The sequence below is a fragment of the Sceloporus undulatus genome, chromosome 2, assembly GCF_019175285.1.
Source record: "Sceloporus undulatus isolate JIND9_A2432 ecotype Alabama chromosome 2, SceUnd_v1.1, whole genome shotgun sequence".
Classification (NCBI taxonomy): domain Eukaryota; kingdom Metazoa; phylum Chordata; class Lepidosauria; order Squamata; family Phrynosomatidae; genus Sceloporus; species Sceloporus undulatus.
In genome coordinates, this window is record NC_056523.1 from 211926812 (window position 1) to 211948430 (window position 21619).

General features: G+C 41.0%; 1 protein-coding gene across 1 annotated transcript in view; it reads left to right on the forward strand.

The window, feature by feature from the left end:
• Positions 1-4095: 4095 nt before the first annotated feature.
• LPL (lipoprotein lipase) overlaps positions 4096-21619 on the forward strand; it is a 33853-nt gene continuing 16329 nt past the window's right edge. The window contains exons 1-3 of the mRNA XM_042447961.1: positions 4096-4380; positions 15790-15965; positions 16966-17145. Of these exons, the coding sequence (XP_042303895.1) occupies positions 4233-4380; positions 15790-15965; positions 16966-17145 (504 nt within the window). The 5' untranslated portion in view covers positions 4096-4232. The remainder of the gene's footprint in view (positions 4381-15789; positions 15966-16965; positions 17146-21619) is intronic.

A 21619-nucleotide genomic window follows, 5' to 3' on the forward strand; every position in this document is an offset into this window, starting at 1 on the left:
AGGAAGAAATCGAGGGTCACCTACTGCATCCACACTGCGGAAATAATCCAGTTTGACACCACTTTAACTGCCATGGTTCAATGCTGTGGAATTCTGGGATTTGTAGTTTGTTGTGGTACCAGAGCTCTATGACAGAAGAGGCTAAATGTCCCACAAAACTACAGTTCCCAGAATTTCATAGCATTCAGCCCATGGCAGTTAAATGGTGTCAAACTGGATTATTTCCACAATAGGCTTAATATGTAGGGTTTTGCAGGTCTATATTGAAGCGCTATAAAAGCTAGCTATGGAACACTCTGCAGCATGTAAGCAAGTGGTCAGGAAACTAGAGCACATGTGCATCTTTACCTCTGTGGGGCCAAAAGCAAAATTTGGGTGTGGGGTAGAAATCATTGCAGATGCTCCCTGGCCCTACTTGCTGGTTTCCTCTTCGTAGTCTGGGCGGCTGCTTTAGATAACAAAATAAAACAAACCAACTCCTTGTGTCATGGATGCCCCATGAGCAGTTTCAGCTTGATGCAGGCACCTGAATTATCCTCAACTAAGGCTGCATCTGCACTGCAGAAATAGTGCAGCTTGACACTGCTTTAACTGCCATGGCCCAATGCTATGGAATTTGCAGTTTTGTGAGTCTTCCCTGTCAAAGAGTTCTGGTGCCACAACAAACTATAAATCCAAGGATTCCATAGCATAGAGCCATAGCAGTTAAAGTGTTATATTTTATTCTTGTGCACCTTCAAGCCATTTTGAACTCACTGGATGGTCTTGGGCAAGTCACCCTCAGAGGCTTGATCTGTTCCAAGACTCAATTGATGGCTCTTCTGGCAGTCCATGGTCTCCTCAGCACTCTTCAGCTCCATATCATCAGGTCCTGCTTCTTAGTCCTGCTCAAAATGGAGGACCTTTTGGAATTCCTCCTGGACTGAAGGCTGAAATGTAAGAAATAGAAAAGGAGGTCAGTGTGGTGTAGTGGTTTGAGTGATGGACTAGGACTCTGGAGGCTGGGTTCAAATCCTAGCTGGGACATGGAAACCCATTGGATGACCTTGGGCAAGTCACACTCTCTCAGCCTCAGAGGATGGGCAAACTCCCTCTGACCAAAGAAAACCCCATGATAGGGTCACCATAAGTCAGAAACAACTCAAAGGCAACAATATAATGCAGAATGTAAGCCTGAGGGCAAGGAACTATCTAATTTCCATAGTTTTTTTGTGGGTTTTTCAGGCTATGTGGCCATGTTCTAGAAGAGTTTATTCCTGATTTCTAATTTCCAATTTGTAAGCCATTCTGAGAGCATTTCTGAAGAATGGGATATCAATACAATAAATAAATAAGCAAAATTAATTAACATTCTACAGAACTAGTGCAGGTAGAGAGGAATCAATCTACAGGGTGAATGGTTATATCACAAATTCAGGTCAAGAACAAAGACTGGGGAAGTTATTTTTTAGGAATATAGCTCCCAGAATGCCCTGACCAGGATGGATCCAGCCATAAAGCTGCAGAAATAATCCAGTCTGACACCACTTTAATTGCCATGGCTCAATACTATGGAATCCTGGGGTTTGTAGTTTGGTTACGGCCCCAGGGCTGTCTGACAGAGAAGGTGAAATGTCTTACCAAACTACATTTACATTTCATTTATTATGGCAAATAGTAATAATAATAATAATGATGATGATGATGATGATGATGATGATGATGATGTTTGGTGGAATTGTGAGGTAGCAAATAAATTCTGGAGAGCAATACATAAAGAAATGAAAAAGATGCTTCATATAAAAGAGTGTGTGAGCCCCAAAATGTATTTATTAAATATTGTTGAAGATGAGGATTTAGAGAAAAAAAGAGGTAAAGTGATATTCTTTGCAATAAAATGGTTTACGCGAATGGTCTACGCGAAAAATTGGAAAAAGAAAGAGGCTCCACTAATACAAGAGTGGAAACTTAAATTGTATGATATATTTGTTATGGAAAAACTATCATCTATTATGAAAAATCAATCTTTACAAAGGTTTTATAAAGAATGGGATCCGTGGCTTCAATATGTAAAATTAGAAGGAGTTAAAGAGTCGCTGGATAGCTTTAACAAATTAGACAACTGAGAGGATAATAGAAAATAAGAAGATAAGAAAAGAAAGAATAGGTGAAATATTAAGATAGTAACTTTGCTAGAAGAGTCAAGGTTTATATCGAAGTAAATTTTGGTGAATAAGATATATGATGTTTTTCAGGTTATTTGATTTCTTTTAGGATGAATTATAGATAGGATTGATAAGATAGAAATTATTGGATGAGACACAGACATAATGACGTAAACTTGACACATGAAGGGAAGGGTTAAAAGGGGACACTCCCTAGATAATAATGAAAGACAGTTAAAAGAGATAGTAATAAAGGAAATATGCATTAACGTGTTCATAACCACAGCTAGGAAGTAAGCTTTGTTTTTGTTTTTGTTTGTTTTTGTTATATGTCAATTGTAAACGTCTTTATGTGCTTGTATGTTTTTAATTTTGAGTTTTATACAATAAAAACTTTATTTAATAATAATAATAATAATAATAATAATAATAAATACAAATGTTGCAAGACAGTTGTCTGGGTATAATATATACATTTTTAAAACCACTTTAGCCATCACAAAAGGAAGTCATGGGAGGTCTATTTAACAATGTTGTTTCCCTACCCTTCTACGGCAAATCGATAGTCTTTTGCACAGAATCTAGCAACTTTGGCAGTTATCTGCTCATTTAGACCTGAGAGAAGATATTCTACATTGAATTTATCTCATCCATCTGGGAATCTTTGAATAAAAGGGGTTATAAGTACAGTGTTGCAGGAAACTTGGGGCCTTCTGAATAACTGTATTATGCATTCTGTAGTCAGTTACAACTAGACATTCATGTCAAGGGACTACCTTTACCTTTACCTTTTATTTGTAGAATATTCTACATCGAATTTATCCCACCTGTCCAGGAATCTTTGAATACAAGGAGTTATAAGTACAGTGTTGCAGGGAACATGGGCCTCTCTCAATGTCTGTATTATGCAGTCTATAGTTGGTTATGAGTAAACATTCATACCAAGGGACTTGACCTTTAATTGGTAGAATATTCTACGTAGAATTTATCGCATCTGTCCAAGAATCTTTGAATAAAACAAGTTATAAGTACAGTGTCAAGGGGAACTTGGGGGCTTTTTGAATGTCTATATTACACATTCTGTATTGGTAGAATATCCTACATGGAATTTATCCCGTCTATCCAGGAATCTTTGAATAAGGGGAGTAATAAGTGGGGCTGTGATGTGTTTACAAAAAGCACAGTCAAGGAAGACTTAACAAACTGGTCCAAAACACATTGCAGAAACTAATCCACTTTGAGACCACTTTAACTGCCCTGGCTCAATGCTAGGAAAATCTGGGGAATGTACCTTTGTGAGCCATTTAACTTTCTCTATCAGAGAGTTCTGGTGCTACGATAAACTACAATTCCCAGGATTCCCCAGCACTGAGCCTGGGCAGTGAAATGGGCCTCGGACTGGATTATTCCTCCAGTGTGTTTGTGGTGCCCAAACTCCAAATCCCCCCAACCCCTTCCCATGGAGCTAGGGCAGTCCATCGTATATGTGGTGTCAAAGCCGGACTATTTTTGCAGTGGGGATCCAGCTGCAGAATCCCTTTCCCTGTGGCAAAGAGAACCAAGCCAACCCAATTGTAGATTATTCCAACTTCCATGTAGTTGGAAGAGACCCCAAGGGCCCTCCAGTCCAACCCTATTCTGCCATGCAGGAAATCTCAATCAAAGCATCCCTATTGACAGATGGCCATCCAGCCTCTGCTTGAAGACCTCTAAGGAAGGAGACTCCACCACTCTCTGAGGGAGTGTGTTCCACTGTTGAATAGCTTTTATTGTCATGAAGTTCTTCCCAATGTTGAGGTGGAATCTCTTTTCCTGGAGCTTGCATCCAAGCCAGCCCCCTTCCCCCCGCCCCCCGCCTTGGCCTGAGCCAATAGGGGCTGAGAGCCTGGTCTGCTCATTTGCATAGGGGTGCCATTTAAGGCTCAGGAGGCGACCAGCAGCAAGCAGTGGCGCCAGGGTTGGAGAAGGAGCAGAGTGCACTGCTGCTCTTGCTGGGCTGTCTCCAAAGTGCTTCCAACTTGGAGGAAACTTTGTCTCTCTCTGTGTCTCTTTGGCAGGGAATTCTTGGCTACAAGGTTTCAAGGCAGCATGGGCAAAGGAGGAGCGGTGCTGGCGGCCCTGTGGGTCTGGAGCCACTGCATGGTCACTCTGGCAGCAGCAGCAGCAGCAGCAGCAGGAAGAGGAGGAGGAGGAGGAGGAGGAGGAGAGTCGCCTGCCTTGGCCACCGCTGCCTCCAGTAAGTGCTTCCCGCCAAAAGCCCTGCTGCTGGCTCAGAAAAGGGGGGGGGGTCCAGTGGCCACAAGGGGGAGAAGGGGCCCAGCAAGGGCTCCCCCAAAAGGGAAGGGAAATGCCAGCTGGACCCCCCCCCCCCATAGAGGAGAGACCCAAGTGGCATCTGCACTGCAGGGAGAGTCCAGGTTGACCCCTCTTTAATTTTCCCTTTCCCTCCCCCTGCTTTGAAATCCTGGGATTTGTGCTTGGCTGGGCTCCTCTGACAGAGAAGGTTAAAGGTCTCATATAGAACGACCCAGAATTCCATAGTATTGAGCCATGCTAGTTAAGATGGACTCCAAACTGGATCATTGCTGCAATGAGGCTGCAGGGAGGCACTGGGGATACACTGGATCCCTGCAGGGATCCTTGGCTGCACTCACACTGCAGAAAGAATCCTAGACCTGGAAGAGACCCCCAAAGGCCATCCAGTCCAGCCCCATTCTGCCATGCAGGAACTCTCAATCAAAGCATACCTGACAGATGGCCATCCAGCCTCTGTTTAAAGACTTCCAAAGAAGGAGATGCTGCCTAATGTGGGTTGACACCACTTTAATTTCCATTGGTTCCACACCATGACACCCTGGGATTTGTCGTTTGTCATGACACCAGAGCTCTCCGACAGAGGAGACAGAACGTCTCCCCAAACTACCGGTCCCAGGATTCCATAGCATTGAGCCAAGGCAGCTAATGTGGAGTCAAACTGGATCATTTCTGCAGTGTGGATGCAGGGAGGTATTGGGAGACTGGGACTTCAGGTCCTGTGGTTTAGTGGGAGTTATTGTCTAAGAAAAAGTGTCTTTCGGCCTGCAGCCTCACTGCAGAAGTAATCCACTTTAACTGGCATGGCTCCATGCTGTGGAATCCTGGGAATGGTAGTTGGTTGTGGCACCAAAGCTCTCTGACGGAGAAGGCGTAGGTGCAGAACACACTGCAGAAATAATCCAATTTGGTGCTGCTTCCACTGCCCTGGCTCAATGCTAGGGTGTTTATTGTGGCACCACAGTTCTCTGACAGAGAAGGCTAAAATGTCTCACCAAATTCCAAATCTCAGAATGCCATGGTATTGAGCCAGGGCAGTTAAAGTCGTCTCACACTGGATCATGCTGGGTCTATAGCAGTGTGGGTTGAGAAGGGAGTATTTCTGCAGTGTGGATGCAGCCTTGGACTCTGGGAAGCCAGGGCTGGGATACCAACTCAGCCATGGAAACCCACTAAAAGAACCTTAGGCAAGTTACAGAGAATGGCCGGTGCAAAAAAACCCCCTGAAGAAACTTGCCAAGAAAGTCCCATGACAGGGTCTCCATAATAAGAACAGTACCACTTGCTGCCTAGAAGAGGGAGAGATGTCTGGGGAAGAAGGGGAAGGGGGCCCTCCGGCCGTGACCGCTAGTAACTCCTTGGCCAGGAATGCCAGGCATGAGGCTCCAAGGTCAACCCGCTTGGCCTTGTCTCTCTCTTCTCCTGCCCAGGAAAAGCCTCCCTGGGATCAGCCCCAGGACCCCGAAAGCAAGTGGAAGGAGGAAGGAGAGAGGAAAAGGTCTGGACCCAGAGGGGGAAGAAGAGAGGAGGGAGCCTTTGTGGGAGGATTGGCTCAGCACCCACTGTGTCAATATGTTTTACAACTCTAGGGTTAGTAGACTTTTTTGTTTTGTGCAGGTGCATATTCATGGTCGAGGAAAGATGCTGGTCCCATCTAGCTAGTCTTAGAATCAAATAGAAACAGGGATAAAGATGACAGAGGAACCATTCTCCGTGATTTGAAAGTTGTGGAAAGATGAGCAAGGGCCAAAACATTTCCCCTCTAAGCCCCCACTTTGTTCTCGGCAAGATTGGTTCAGAGGGGCATTGCTGTTGCCTTCCTCTGAGGCTGAGAGAGTATGATTTGACCAAGGTCAACCAGTGGGTTTCATGGCCAAGCCAGGATTACGAACCCTGGTCTTCAGAGCCCTGGTCCAACACTCAAACTACTGTGCCACACTGGCTCTACCTCCACTACTACACACAATATGCAAAAGCATCTTGTAGCACCTGTAAGACTAACTGAAAGAAATAAATTGGTAGCAGGAGCTTTCCTAGACTAAAGCCTACTTCCTCAGATGCATGTTGGCATCAGAAGAAGTAGGTTCAAGTCTAGGAAAGCTTATGCTACCAACCTCTTCAAGCCTCAAAGGTGCTGCAAAACGGGGTGACCCAATGTCCTCCTACATTTCAACCTTCTGCCCAGAAGGAATTTCAAAACGTCTTCCATTTTGAGAATGACTTAGAAGCATGACTTTATATTTGTAGTAATGTTCTTAGCTTTTATTTTGTAATGCCCTACATTTTTCTTGAATGTCCTATGTTTTGCACCTTGTCTTCCTTTGTGGTTAGGATATCTGGTTACCCTGTGCAAGATCCTTTGTATTACAGTATTGATTTTCCAGACCAACAGGGCTGTGTCTTTGAATACTACTTTGTGAACATATTCGGTATTTGTCACCCTTCTGAAATGCTACATCTCTAGAGCTGGAGGTGAACTGGAGACAAGATAGTGGTGCGTAAACATTGAGATCTGGTGTGGTGGTGCACATCTGGAAATTCATATACCTAGATCTAGATAATGCAATCAGAGCTATCCATGATGTAGTGGTTTTAATGTTGAACTAAAGCACTGGAGACCAGGGTTCGAATCCCTGCTCAGCCATGGAAGCCTACTGGTTGATCTTGGGTAAGTTGCAGTCTCTCAGCCTTAGAAGAAGGCAATGGCAAACCCACTCTGAACAAATCTTTTCAGGAAGATCCCATAATAGGTTCACCTTAGGGTCACAATAGGTCAGAAACTACTTGAAGGCAACAAGATCATGTAGAACTAACATTCAACAGAACTAATGCAGTTAGAGAAGTATCAGTCCTCACCACTACTAGGTTACCAGTTGGTGGATGGTAATACCATTCACTCAAATCACGAACAAAGCCTGGAAAAGTTACTTTTTTGGAATACAGTTGCCAAAATGTAATGACTAGGATGGATCCAACTATTAATTGGAAATTGTTTCACTGAAGGTGGTGGGATTTACTTCTGAGAATAGAATTTGACTCTTATAACACTCAAAGCTCTATCATGTGCACATATTAAAAGGTAATCTCAGTGATTTGAGTGGGGGATTTAAGTGTACACGGATGGCTGTCTTAAATATCAGAACCATAGGCATTCATGTTGTTGTTGTGTGCCTTCAAGTTCTTTTCAATTTATGGTAATCCTAAATCAATCCTATCACTGGGTTTTCATGTCAGATTTCTTCAGAGGTGGTTTGCCATTGCCATCCTCTGAGGCTGAGAAAGTGGGACTTGCCTCAGGTCACCCAGTGAGTTTCTGTGGCTGAGTGTGCATTCAAACTCTGGTCTCCAGAGTTATAGTCCAATGCTCAAACCACTATGCCATGCTGACTGTCATAGGCATACTTATGAATGCATGTAGAACATGATTAAGCTTATAAAACAGGGCTGGCCTATAGGTTGGGATGAAGGACAGAGTTATGGTTCTTCCTGTTCTGTGAACAAAACTTGTCCAGGGTGGCTATTGATTCCACATTGGTGATTGAGGGGGTGCAGGTGGTACACACAGCCCTGGCTTTCCAGAACCACAGCTCTATCTCTTGTTGTCTGAGTTAGATGTCTTTTTCTGTCCAGCCACTTCTGATGTGCACAAATAATGTGAACAGACAGTTGTCCACCTCATTGCAGACCCTACCTTTTATGGGCCCCTAAATGAAATGGATGGATACTTTAAGCATATAGCTTTAACACACGAATACACACTGAGCCATGGAAACTGACTGGGTGACCTTAGGCAAGTCACACTTTTTTCAGACTGCCTTCTGAATGCCTCTTTGTAAGCAGGTCTAGCAGGCATGTCCCAGTCAAACTTCTAAACAGGATCTTTATATGTTCTATATACTTACAAGCACAATTTTGTTACCATTCTAGGGTGGGTAGGATATAAGCTAATTTATGAGATTGCTATACGTTGCTGAAATGCAAAGCATGAAAAGAATGGCCGCGAGAAGTCTTCCATTAAGCTTGCAGAGGTAAATGTTTTCATAATCCTTCTCTGCAAATATATCACTAGAAACCAAGTTAAATACTCATTCCTCAAGGATTAGGTTTGGTTCTAGTTCAGCACTGAACACAGGTTGGTGGGCTTTTATTCCTAATTACAGAGCTATGAATGTTAACAAGATATTACTCACCCACTATTGATGGTTAAATTGGATTCACAGAGTTCACCTCTCTTACATGAGTTCTAAACAACTTATTCTTATGTGTTCAATAGTAAAATTAATGTTAAGACCACAGGAAGTTAGGGAAGTGATATACTTAAAATATACATTTCCAGGTCTGGTAAAATATAGCATATAATTTTGTTTCTTTTGAAAAGGCTTTTGTAGGTTAAATTGATTTTTACTGTGGATTATGATGATATATAAAAACTCTGACCAAGAACTTAATAAGACTGATGCATGATGTCAAGTTTTTAGTTAAGTTAAAGTTCATTCTTTCCTGTTTAGAACAGCCATACTTGGTCATATCCAAAGCAAATGTGAATTTGGTATCATTTCCCTTTGGACTTTCTTTAGGCTTTCTTCAGGGAAAGTAACAACATCCTTAAACCTAGAGCTTTCTCTGCCATCTGTTCTCCCCCCCCCCCACCCTACTGTTTGGGATTCTGCCAACTAGTTTCCCCTCCTGTATCATGTCTGCAACAGATAGGAATGGGAAATACCCAGTAGCTATTTCAACTTGAGTGAAGATCAAATGTATCCAAATTTCATACACTATCATATGAGCCCACTTAAGCGCTGGGCTTTATGATAAGGTAGCAAAGAAAGGCTTGTTTTGGGTTATCTCAGTATACCAGAACTGCTACAACAATTGTCCTCCTGTTGACATAATCTCTGTGGCTACACTGTAGATTGGGCTGTGTGTGTGTATCTAAACTGTAGAAATAATACAGTTAGACACTGCTTTAAGTGCTGTAGCTCCATCTAATAGAATGCTGAGATTTGTAGTTTTACAAGCCTTCTCTGCTGGTGCCTCACAAAGCTACAAATCCCAGAATTCTGTAAGATGGAGCCCTGATAGTTAAAGTGATGTCAAACTGCATTGTTTTTACAGCATAGATGCACTGATGAGACTAGAAAGAGACTAGGATACTTGACTTCATTCAGTGATGGCTGCTGTAACAGTGGCTGAGAGTAAGAGCCGTGAAGTGAGAAATTCCCAGAGCTTTGAAAAGCTCCTCTTTTGGACTACACTTCCCAGTTGCTGTGGGATTCTGAGAGTTGTAGTCCAAAAATAATTCTTTTTTCAGATGTCACCTTGGTCATATTAAGAAGCCTCAAGGCTCATATTGTCTATAGAACACCTCTAGGGTTCACAGTGTTTTATATAAATTTTCAAAGCAATCTTCAAAATAATTATGTGAGGTAGGAGCTTAACTTGTCTGAATTGCAGCTTTAGTATATGCAAAAACATTTGAAACAGTTCTAGATGTATTGTTTTATGAGTCAGTATGGTAATACTGACGTTGTGCACATGAGGTTCAATAAATACTGCTCTTGGTATCCTCAGTTGACATAGCTGATAGTTGCAAAATGCTGTTTTGGAGATTTGTATCTAGACCTGTACAAGTATTCACCAGTGGCACTTAACTAGCACCACTTTCTCACTGACATTGGCCAAGGGTAAATCTACTCCTGTGGATAATAGCAACATTAGTGTAGGGGGATTTTGTTGGAGCTTTGGAGGAGGGAAAAAGTTAAGCCTTCTCCCTGAATTTTACTGTACCCCCCAGTGGCTATGATGTCGTATTTCAAAAAGGGTTTATGCAAATATAGTAAAGGTTTAAGTGCACTGTTTGTTCAGGCTTCAATTGAAAAGTTGCTAGCATTCCCAGAAGTAATTGTTCTTCACTGGTAGGAATCAATGTCTTACTGTTCTGCATCTGGTTCACAAGATTATAGGTCAGTCTCAACACTAATGGCACCGGATCCTATCTGATTGTGGAAGCTAAGCTGGGTCAGCCCTGCATAGTACTTGGATGGGAGACCACTGATGAATCTTAGTTGCTGTAGGCTATATTTTTGAGGAAGTAACCCATCTCTGAGTATTCCTTGCCTAAGAAAACCCTATAAAATTAATGGGATTTCCATAAGACAACAGGTGACTTGAATGCATACACATGCACACAGACAGTTTAAATTTGTAAAGCGTTTCAGCTCTTCACTGTTTCTATAGAAATCTTGATAAGTGATATACTTGTCTATAAGTCCTAAGCATGTTTTGTATATCTTATCTAACGGGTAGCAATTTTAATGGAAATAACTTGACTTTTCACACCAAATTACGTCACTGGGCACAAACTGGTAACATATATATTTATGGAATAATTTTAACATATTGTTGATGTCTAGTAAGTATTTTAAAGAAAAGGGTATAAATAAAAAGCAGGCATGGTGCTTTTTCTTGGCTTTCCTCTTTGGAATAGGAGCCTTTAATGACCAGAAATCTCTTTTGAGTTTTGGGCATACATTCTGTATGCTTAAAAGCTCTTTTTAGTCCATTCAGAATTTTGTTGATTCATCACTGAATGGATGACCAAATGTTGGTACAGTACTTAAATCTTATTCAGTTATGAAGGTTTTCCTTTCTTTGGTGGATGAAATAAATATTTAATATTGTGTAGCAGTTCTACAATAGTCTTAAAAGACGTGCTTAAAATTGGCTATATAACTTGCTCATGCCATTTGTTCTATAGTTCTTCTGCAAGGAATACTCCCTGAAGCATACAAAAGCAAGGTGAAAAAATGGCCATAAAAATGAGTACATAAGCCAGTGTCAGCCAACTTTTTTTAAAAGGGAAATCAGAGTTCAACAGCACTGAACTTGGAATGTCTGGCTAAACAACAACAAGAAAAATCTTTCCCTAGTGACAGAAGGTGTACAGGGAGGGAATAAATTGATCTCTCTTGCAATGGAATTTCCTGTAGTGAGTGCTAAGGTGTTAGTGTTGTAAAAAATACAAGCAAATGGAACATTTGATTCCAAGAATATAGAATAATTATTTAATTAAGACAATGGTATGTGTGAATCTAGTCACACTAAAGCATTTTCCTTCTGAGGTGAGCGAACTAAAGGGTCATAGGTTCCAGTGTTTGAAAATCATTTCCTTGGAAATAAATGAGTTCAATTGCTTCCCTTATTTTCCTCTCAACAAACATAGGTTTTATTCCTTGTGGCACCATTGCACAGAAGTCAGGGAGGTAAAGTTCCCACTTCAAACAGGGGAATTTTGCAGTGGACTTCTGGTGTTGGACTTCAGCGCGGTACACAATGCCCAAAAGATGTGCCTCCCTGGCACCTCTCTTTGCTCTGCAGGAGCGCCGCAGCAACCAAATAGTGTGGCGCTGCTGTGCAGCAAAAAAGGAGCGCCTGGAAGCGGCTCCTTTTTGTAGCGGTGCTGCAAAATGCCAGGGACGGCATGGTGACATCGCAACTGTGCTGCGTTGTTTGGACGTGGAGCAGCTGCGATGCCATCACTGCACCCGCTGTCTTTACAGCATTGCGCAGCTGTGGCACGTCCATGAAGTGCTAGGATTGCAGGGCATGTGCACGCCCTGCCCTCGAGCAACCCTAGCATGTCATGGGCATGCCGCAAAGGGCCCATCTGTACTGGGCCTTACTTTCCAAATATACCCATGCCTCACATTTCAATAGGAAATTGCTGGCATATCTTCAGTGAAAGCCTAACACATTACCAGTAAGTGTGTGCCCTTTACTAAGTGGATACTGGTCTGATTTGTCATGTTCAGTCTATTCTGATTCATCATTTATGACAAATCAGTGGGTTTGCAAATCTATTGGTGTAAAATACACATTTACTGTATATTCATAAAGTCAATTTTGGGTACACTTAATAGCAGAATGGTAGTAAAGATAATATATGTGTCATTTTAAGGGCTTTTTTTAATCACTGTTTGTTTCTTTGGTTATAATCTCACCCAAAATCTCACTCTGAGAGTAGTAGTCCTAGCTTCTGTTGCATACAAATTCTGGACGTTCATTGTTCTTTTCTACTGCTTCTGCATATTTGTTCGCAAATAAATTCTGAGAACACTGAGAAACCCTCTTGGAAAATGTTGTAGTGAGTGCATAACTAAGTATACAATGCAGCTATATTGACTTTCTGTGTTCCAAAAAAGTAGATAAATATTTGGTAGATGGAAGTAGACCAAGTAATTGCAGTGTTACTCACATGACTCAAGAGCACATCAAAGGACTTATCTGAAATCATACACTTTGTTGACAGGAGCCCTTGTGGGTATGTGCAGTGAGTTGGCAGGTTTGAAATATCTAGGCCCATTTTGTACACCTAGTCTAATGATGGGTATTCCATTGGTCCTCATGTTGAGAGTGAGTTTCTAATTTATTTGTTGTTCTTATGTGCCTTAAAGTCTTCTCCAACCTATGGCAGACCCTAAGCTGAACCTATGTTCTTTTTCTGTTTCTTTTTGGAAGAATTGTTCAGAGAAAGCTTGCATTTGGCTCCCTCTCAGGTTGTGTGTGACTTTGTCTAATGTTACCGAGTGGTTTTCCATGGCTAAATGGGGATTCAGACCCTGGTCCCCAGAGCCATAGTTCAACTTTCAAATCAATGCACCACACTGATTCACTAATACGATCCTTCAGATGGACTGAACTGAATTTGTATAGGGCTTTATGTGTCATAATGAGCACTTCCAGTTGTACCCAGAAACAGACTGATAGCCAGTAAAGCTGTTACAACACAGAGGTTACTTCACATTCATTGCTACCAGCCTTGACTGGTACTCTGGCTTTTGAGCCCACTGAAGTTTTCAAAGGCAGCCCCATTTAGAGCGTGTTACAGTAATAAAACAGGATATAATCAAGTCTGTGTGGCCAGATCTGACATGGCCATGAACAAGCCCAGTTGACATACAACATTTAAGTATGCAAATGCATTCCTGGCTACCTCTGTAATTAGGCCTCTAGAATCAAAGCTGAACCCAAGCTATGAACGTGAGACTTCAGAGAAGGATAATTCCATCTAGCATAGGATAAGTTCATTGATCTGTCTTTTGTTTGACGAAGAGTACTTCCTTCTTGTCTAGATTAAGCTCCAGTTTGTTCATTCTCTTCTAGTCTGTTAAGACAGCATACACTTTAGTACTGAAATAGCTTCCTTTGAATTGGATGGAGGGATAAGAGTTGGGTGTCATCTGCTTACTGATAACCAGTGTGTGGTACTGACATCTAGGAATTAATGGTCTGTAATAGCCTATCTATTAAAGCTGAGCTTTTTTCATTGTCAGGTGAAAAGTATAACATATATGAACAAAACTAGCCTTTATTGATTGTCACTTACGGCCACTGCTTTTGAAAGACTAATGAGTGCCTTTTACCCAACCAGGCTGTTGGTTCGTTCTAGCCCAGTACTGTCTACTCTAGCTACCAGAATTTCTCAAGGTGTTTTTGTGAGAGAGATCACATTAAGTCAGGTTGTGGCCACCGCCCCACCCCTGCCATGGCCTTTAGCATTGCTCTTGGAATTACTGCAAATTATGTCATGCCATTTCCCGTTCAGCTTTTCAGCCAAAAACCTGCCATCTTTGCAAGGTGGGTGGGTGGAGGGAGGACAATCACTACTTGTGTTTTTCTAGTCTTTAAAAACTATTGAAGGGGTAAATGTGTTTTGGGAGCTGCAAAAAAAGACAGAGGGATGCATGCATGCATGCATGCCACCACAGATCACTTCTCACCTTTGCTTTACCTGGTGGTGTTGGAGGATTGATGTTGAGACTTTAGGCATGCCTTGCATCTATTCCGTGATTGAGCTATGCTCTCAGTGCTCTAGAAGACATGTAAAATATACATGTGCATTTAAAAAAAGCAATTTATGTTTTTAATTGCTTTACCAAAACATTTTGCATCACTCGTTAGCTGAAAATGTTCCCATAGTGACTTATAGTTCAATTTTTTAAAAAGATGATCCTTGCCTTTGGCTATTTTGACTTGGAATGAGCGTAAGAAGTGGCTATTCATATGCAGGAAAAATTGCCTATCTTTCACTATGACATTACTCCTTCCATTGAAGAATTAATGTGTTCTGCAATGGAAAATGTATTTCTTAACAAGCTCTGTTTTCTTTATCTGTGTGGCAGGCCTGCAGGATTTTGTTAAGAATCCTTCAAAACCTAGCTTTTAAAAAGATAACTCATTTATTAAATTTGTGCTTCTTAACTATATGATGACCACACTTACAAACGAGGATCTCCGGGTTACTCACAGATTTAATATTCTGTCTGTGCCCTGTTGCTACTCAAATGATAGCTCCTTTGTATTTGCACATCAGGAAACAGCTGATCCAGTGGACCCCAACCTTTTTTTAGGCTACTGCCCCCTTCCTCTTGGAACAATCCTGCCCCCCGCCCAATGTGTGCTGTTCTACTGCAAATTCAAAACAGCCATTCTTGGTCATTGCTCCCTTTGCACCCACTCATCTTGGGAACAGCAGCCAAGCAGCTGGATGACCAATGACCAAGAAGCTTCTTACTTGTGTGGGCCTGCCTACTTGGTCACTACTCCCTTTGCACCCAGTCACCCTGGGAGCAGTTACAGAGCAGCTGGCTGAGCAGCAGCCTAGAAGCCTCTCTCCTGTGCCAGCCTTGCAACAAGGGTCAGTATGGGCAAGAGGCCTTTAGTCATTGCTCAGCCAGCTGCTTGGTTGCTGCTTCTAAGGTGCCCAGGTATAAAGGGAGAAGCTTCCCCAGTGAGAAAGAATTGTCAGTCCTTTTTTTTGGGGGGGGGGGCAGTAGGAGGTTTACAGGGGCCACATACTCTGGACTGGAGACCGGCATGGATGGGGAAAAGGAGAGATCTTAACTACAGGAGCAGGTCCAACGCAAAGGACTCTTTCCAAGAAGACTCCTCCCCAGCTTTCCACAGGGACATCTTTTGCCCACAGACATGTCTTCCCCACACAGCTTCAAGTGTTCCCCTCAACAAAACAAACAAAAACATTATTTATTCTGATACCTCTTCTCTCAGCCTGTCTGATGAAAGAAACAGGAGCAGCAGAGCAATTCCAACCTGCAAACCAAGTCCCAGTAAAGCTCACAGAGCTTAAGCAGGATCCCAGATCCTTTTTGCTGCCACTTCTCCCCTTCCACCACATGCTCTAACTCCTTGCTCCAGCCAGTCTGTTCCAAAATGGTGCCTCTCTGAACCACAGAAGTGATGCCCTGCACCCATGATTTTGTGATGCATTGAGTTTTTAAATGATTTTTAAACAATGTTTCTGTTTTCACTTCAGGAGCCATTACAGAAAAACGGAGAGACTTCAGCGGTATTAAGAGCAAATTTTCTCTAAGGACACCTGAGAAAACTGATGAAGACACCTGTCTCATAGTTCCTGGGCAGGACACAAGTGTAGCACAATGCAACTTCAATCACACAAGTAAAACCTTTGTGGTGATACATGGATGGACGGTAAGAGGGGTTGGGCATTTCTCCAAACGTTTCAGTAGGAATTCCCAGACTGCATTGAATAGAGGTCCGGTGGTTCATTTGTTATATATACCACTTTTATAGTGCTTTATAATAGTTGTTTTATATCTAAGTAGAGTTGTTGAGCTTTGTGCTCTGTTTGACATTAAACCTCTTATAGTTCTTAGTTTAGAAAGTACAATGTATACTTTTTGTAGAAACTTATCTTCTTATGAAGTTATGTTTAGGAAAAAAGTAAAAACACTTTGCATTGTTCTCATCGTGCCTCTGGAAAAAAACTAAACAAAGAAACAAAAACCACACACAAGATTTGCCTGGGTGGATCGAAGTAGGATGTCATCTGAATCCAACATTCTTCTTTTGCTACCTGTGGTTAGCCAAATGTCTAGATGGGAGAAGGAAGTACAGGAAGGGAACCATGGGCTGGTAGTGGCACAAAAATGGTTTCCAGCTTTACTAGAAAGTAGGAGACCCCTTTTCACACTACCTAATTATTGCATTATGATTCCACTTCAGCTGTCATGGCTACATCCTGTAGAATCCTGGGATTTGTGATCTGGTCAGCCACTTGAACTCTCTGGCTGAGAATTTTAAGTGCTTTCCCCTAAACTGCAAATTCCAGGGTTCTATGGGGTGTATCCATGGCCCTTTAAGTGGAATCATAGCACTGTAACTAAGTAGTGTAAAAGAACCCTTGTGCCACTGGTATTTAAAAGCTGTCTGAAAAAACTAGGCAGTCACCACAATTTGGGATGGTGAATTTCCTAGTGACTGAATTATCTGCCCTTTATGAATTAGGTAAAAATATGCCATAGTTGCTGCTGTGAGCCAATAAAAAATAATCATCCATGATGATCTTGCTTTAGAAATTTTTAAAGGTGGTGTTAATGGAGTTAGTTACTCCAGTGTGGTGTGTGTACACATTGTCTACTAATTTGGATCCCTCCTGTAGATTAAAGCTGTTTATCTTCCTGTCTTCCAGGTGACTGGCATGTATGAGAGCTGGGTTTCAAAGCTGGTAAAGGCACTGTACATGAGGGAGCCTGACTCAAATGTCATTGTTGTCGATTGGTTGGCTTTGGCCAGTTTACATTATCCTGTATCTGCTGGCTACACAAAGTTAGTGGGAAAAGATGTTGCCACATTTGTTAACTGGATGGAGGTGAGTCATACTTAGTTCCTTTACAGTGTAAATTTGGAAAGGGTTAAACAAATAGAACATGGGGAACAAGCAGTGTATCGCAAATCTTTGCTGTGTGATGAGTGCAATTTTTGCTGAACTGTACCATGTGGGGGCTAAAGGAGATCATAATTTTGAATGTTTCCTCACAGGGAACAAGCTGTGCATGTAGAGTAGTAGCATACTGGAGGGAAAACTTGGTTTGAACTTTTCTTGCCAGGACACTAATTCTCTATACATAGAGGAACAGAGGAATGTCCAAACAATCAAGATTCCAGGTACAAGCAGAAGAACTCTAGCAACAATTGTATCATTGGCTTTTAGTCCCCTAGGTATTGAAGTATAAATCTTATTGCACAATGAGTAATGAACAGTATAAATGGTCATTACGATTATGTACAACTTGTTTTATTGAAAGCAAATGTATTTGGATGCTTGAGTTACAAATAAATTAGTCTCTAACCAGATACAGATTGACAATAGGGTGGTATGCTTCCCTGGAGCTGAACCCTTTTAAGGAATTGGGTGCTTTTCCTCTTAAGTATCAGATTTGAAGCTGGTGGATCTAGTTGATAGTAATGTAATCACTCTGACTTGCCTCTACTTTTGGGTGCCTAGTTGACATCTTTGGCCAGCATTGCCTTTTACTAGTTTTAGATGTTATGCCAGCTGGACACATTCCTGGGGAATGTTTGTTATTCCTAGTCATGCATTGGCAACATCCAGACTTAAATTATATCTTAAATCCAATTGCTATTTCCTACTGGAGTAGACTTATGAATTTATTACATAATAAGAGTCATGTGATGCACCATTCAGCAGTTGATTCATTGAGTATCCTCTGGCGGGGGCTAGCTGTTGGATTTAGACCTACAATTAGGCACTTATAATTTACTTCCCTTGGATTTGCCATTGAAAACCATGGCTTTTCCAGGACAGGGGTGGGAATTGTATGCACCATGGACTGCATGTTACTTTTGCCCCCCAACCCTACCCTGAGACTTTTTAATTTTTCAGCCTCAGAAGTTTTTTCCAACTTCCACAAACCCCTGGATTATTTTTTTTCCTTTTAAAATTGGGAAGTGTTTAGCTCCTAAATCCATACTCTTCTCCTAGAGGCCTCCAAAAATGGTTGGCTAACTTAAGACTCCCCTCAAAACTTCTAAGCAACTGGATGTAGTGAGTTTGGGTTAATTTGGGGACCAAAACTGATGTGGCACAGCCTGCCATAGAGGCAAAAACTGGCTGCCCAGCCCTGTTCTAGGCTATAGTGATACATTTATAAACAGATTCTTACCAGTCTGAGCACACATGGCTCTCATTGGTTTCCGGGTGCACTCTGGGTTTTGAAGTGTGAAGCTATAAAAGACCTATAGAGCCAGTGAAGTATCTAAGGCCCCATAAAGACAGGCCAAAATAAAGCTGCTTCGGGTCACTTTGGAGGTATGCTGTTTCAAAGATGCATGTGTCCCAAGAAGCCGGAAGCTATGCCAAAGCTGTGCCCCAATCGTTAGGTCTGGAACATGGCTTTGGTGCGGTGTCCAGACTCTTGGGACGCATGCATCATCGAAACAGCATACCTCCAAAGTGACCCAAAGCAGCTTTATTTTGGCCTGTCTGTATGGGGCCTAACGGACCATTTTAAACCCCAAAAGTCTGCCTCCAAGCATAGATATTTATATGAAGTTCTGTTCCTTAGTCACCTTTCAGGAGATATAGGCAGGTGGCTGCTTGGAATAGGACTGCATATTGTATGAACAGTCAGTTGTTTGGCCCAGAAGTGGTTGGGCTTTTTGTGCATGTTCCAGCTGAACACTTACAAAGAAGTGTGTGTTGCAAGTGCTCCCTATGCTTGCATTCTGCCTGATGCTTCAGACACTTTCCCTGGGCCAGGATTCCATCTTCAACCCTCTCCTCAGGTAGTAGACAAGATGTGGCAGACATAGCAGGATGCCAGGGACAGATTTTATTTTACTAGAGGCCAGATCTTGGATTAAATTCCAACCTAGACTTGCAGGAATGAGACCTCTGTGGCTTTACAGATGTTTTTGCATTATCCCTCACCCTTGACTTGAATAGGTTTATTAAATAAGAGTTGCAGTCATAACATTTGGATGGGTTCATGATCCCTAACTCTACTGTAAAAGGAGATATTGCAGGGTTCAATGCTCAGGGCAAACTCTATCTTGATTATCCAACTTGTAGAAAGTTACAATTCAAGATTGTATTGTCCATCCCTGAATCACCCAACTCTTGAGGGATAAGAAGTGCTTCATATGTGAGAGCATCTTGTTCAAGTACTTGAAATACACTTAGGCTGAACATCGTCATCAGCAACATCTTGATGAATCAGATCTCAATCTTCTTGCCTCACTTTCCTCTCTTTTAGTAGGAAAATAAATATTCTGTATAGCAGATCCCTGGGATAGAGGGGACATGCTGTATGATGCTATTTTAACATTTTCATGTCTTTGTTTTATTTTGTTGGTTTTTTCTATTGTGTTGTGTGGTGGTTTTGTTTAACTTTTTTGTATAGGATAGTTATACTTACGGTAATTGGTGTTGACATGTAATACTGTGGCTTCCCTTGATTATCTTCTTGAGGCAAAACTCTGAAATAAAAATACTTTGAAAGTACAAGTCACTGACTTTAAAAGGGCCTGCTAAATGTATTTGTTTTTAAAACTAAAAGTCCTTCCTCATATTGTCCTGCAGTTGACTTGCACATAAGTATTTTTTTTTATTTTTTTATTTTTTTTTTATTAGAAATTTATTAATTACAAAACACATAATAACATGAAACATAAAATGCCAGTTTAAAATCTTCAACTAACATCATACTATGTTCTCAATATTCCAACACAATTATTTAACAAATCTTCTATAATCACTTCCTTAGACTATAATCCAAAAAACGGTTAATTGTTACTTCCGCCCCTACTAACTCTTTTCCTTATACTATATATAATCCGTTAATACCTATGTATTAAATCCCTTAAAATACCTTAGCTTATCTCCTATATCACCTACAAATTCCTTTCACCCCTTATCCTTCCCTTTCCCTAATTGTTTTCCTTCAATCTTATATTTCTACAAAAATTTTATTATATATTGTTGTATAACCTATTATATATATCCCATTAAGCCTTTTTCTTTTTGTATATACTTCTTCCATGGTCTCCAAATATCATTGTATTTTCCAATGGTATTCTTGTCTTTACCCACCAAAGCAGTTAATTTTTCCATCTCACACACCTCCATCACTTTCCATCTCCATTCTTCCATCGTCGGTATATCTTCTTTTTTCCAACAGCGAGCCAAGACCATTCTTGCCGCCACAATCAGGTATGAGAGCAATTTATCAATATTTTGTTCTAAATTTAAACCGTCCGACATATTCAAAAGATACAGTTTCGGTTCAAATGTCCCTTTCCAGTCTATTACTTTTGTAATCTCTTTATGGATGTTTTTCCAATATTTCTCTACCTTTTTACAACGCCACCAACAATGCATGTAAGTCCCCACCTCTGTTTGACATTTCCAACACTTGTTACTATTTTGCTTGTACATTTTAGATAGTTTATATGGTGTTAGGTGCCATCTATATAACATTTTGTAAATGTTTTCTCTTATCAAAACACATGGGGAGTAGTTGATTTTTTTCTGCCATAATTTTTCCCATGTTTCCAACATTATAGGTTCGTTTAGATCTCTTGCCCATTTTATCATGTATTCCTTCACTATTTCTTTTTCCAATTCATAACTTCTGATTAGGTTATATAATTTCGTAATTTGCTTTCTTGGGTCTTTCAATATCTTCTCCAAACTTTCTTCCATTAGTGCAATTCCTTTTCCTTTCACATCTACTAGGTATCTTTCTTTTATCTGCCTATACGTGAACCAGTTACATGACATCCCTTCCCTATTCAGTTCATCCTGGGATTTTAATACTTTCTTCCCACCCTTTTTTATTAACAAATCTTCATATGTCACCCAGTAATTTGTTTTCAATACTTCTCTCTTATAAATTGCTTCGTTTGGTGAGGTCCACAATGGGATATGTGGACACCAATTTTTCTTAAATCTATTCCAAATCCTGAACAGGTTTTTCCTTATCAAATGCTCTTTAAATTTTTTATCCAATTTAATTTTGTCATAGAATAAGTACCCATGGATGCCAAATTTTAAATCATATTTTTCCAAGTTTATAATTCGTTTCTTATCCAATTTTATCCAGTCTATTACCCAGTCTAAAACACAAGCCTGGTAATACCACTTGAGATTTGGTAAAGCTAATCCCCCTTTGTCTCCTGAATCTTGTAAAACATTATTTTTTATTCTAGCCCTTTTGTTGTTCCATATGAATTGACCAATGTCCTTCTCCCATCTTTTAAAAACCAGATCATTATTAATTAAGGGTAAATTTTGAAACAAAAAAAGTATTTTGGGTAATATT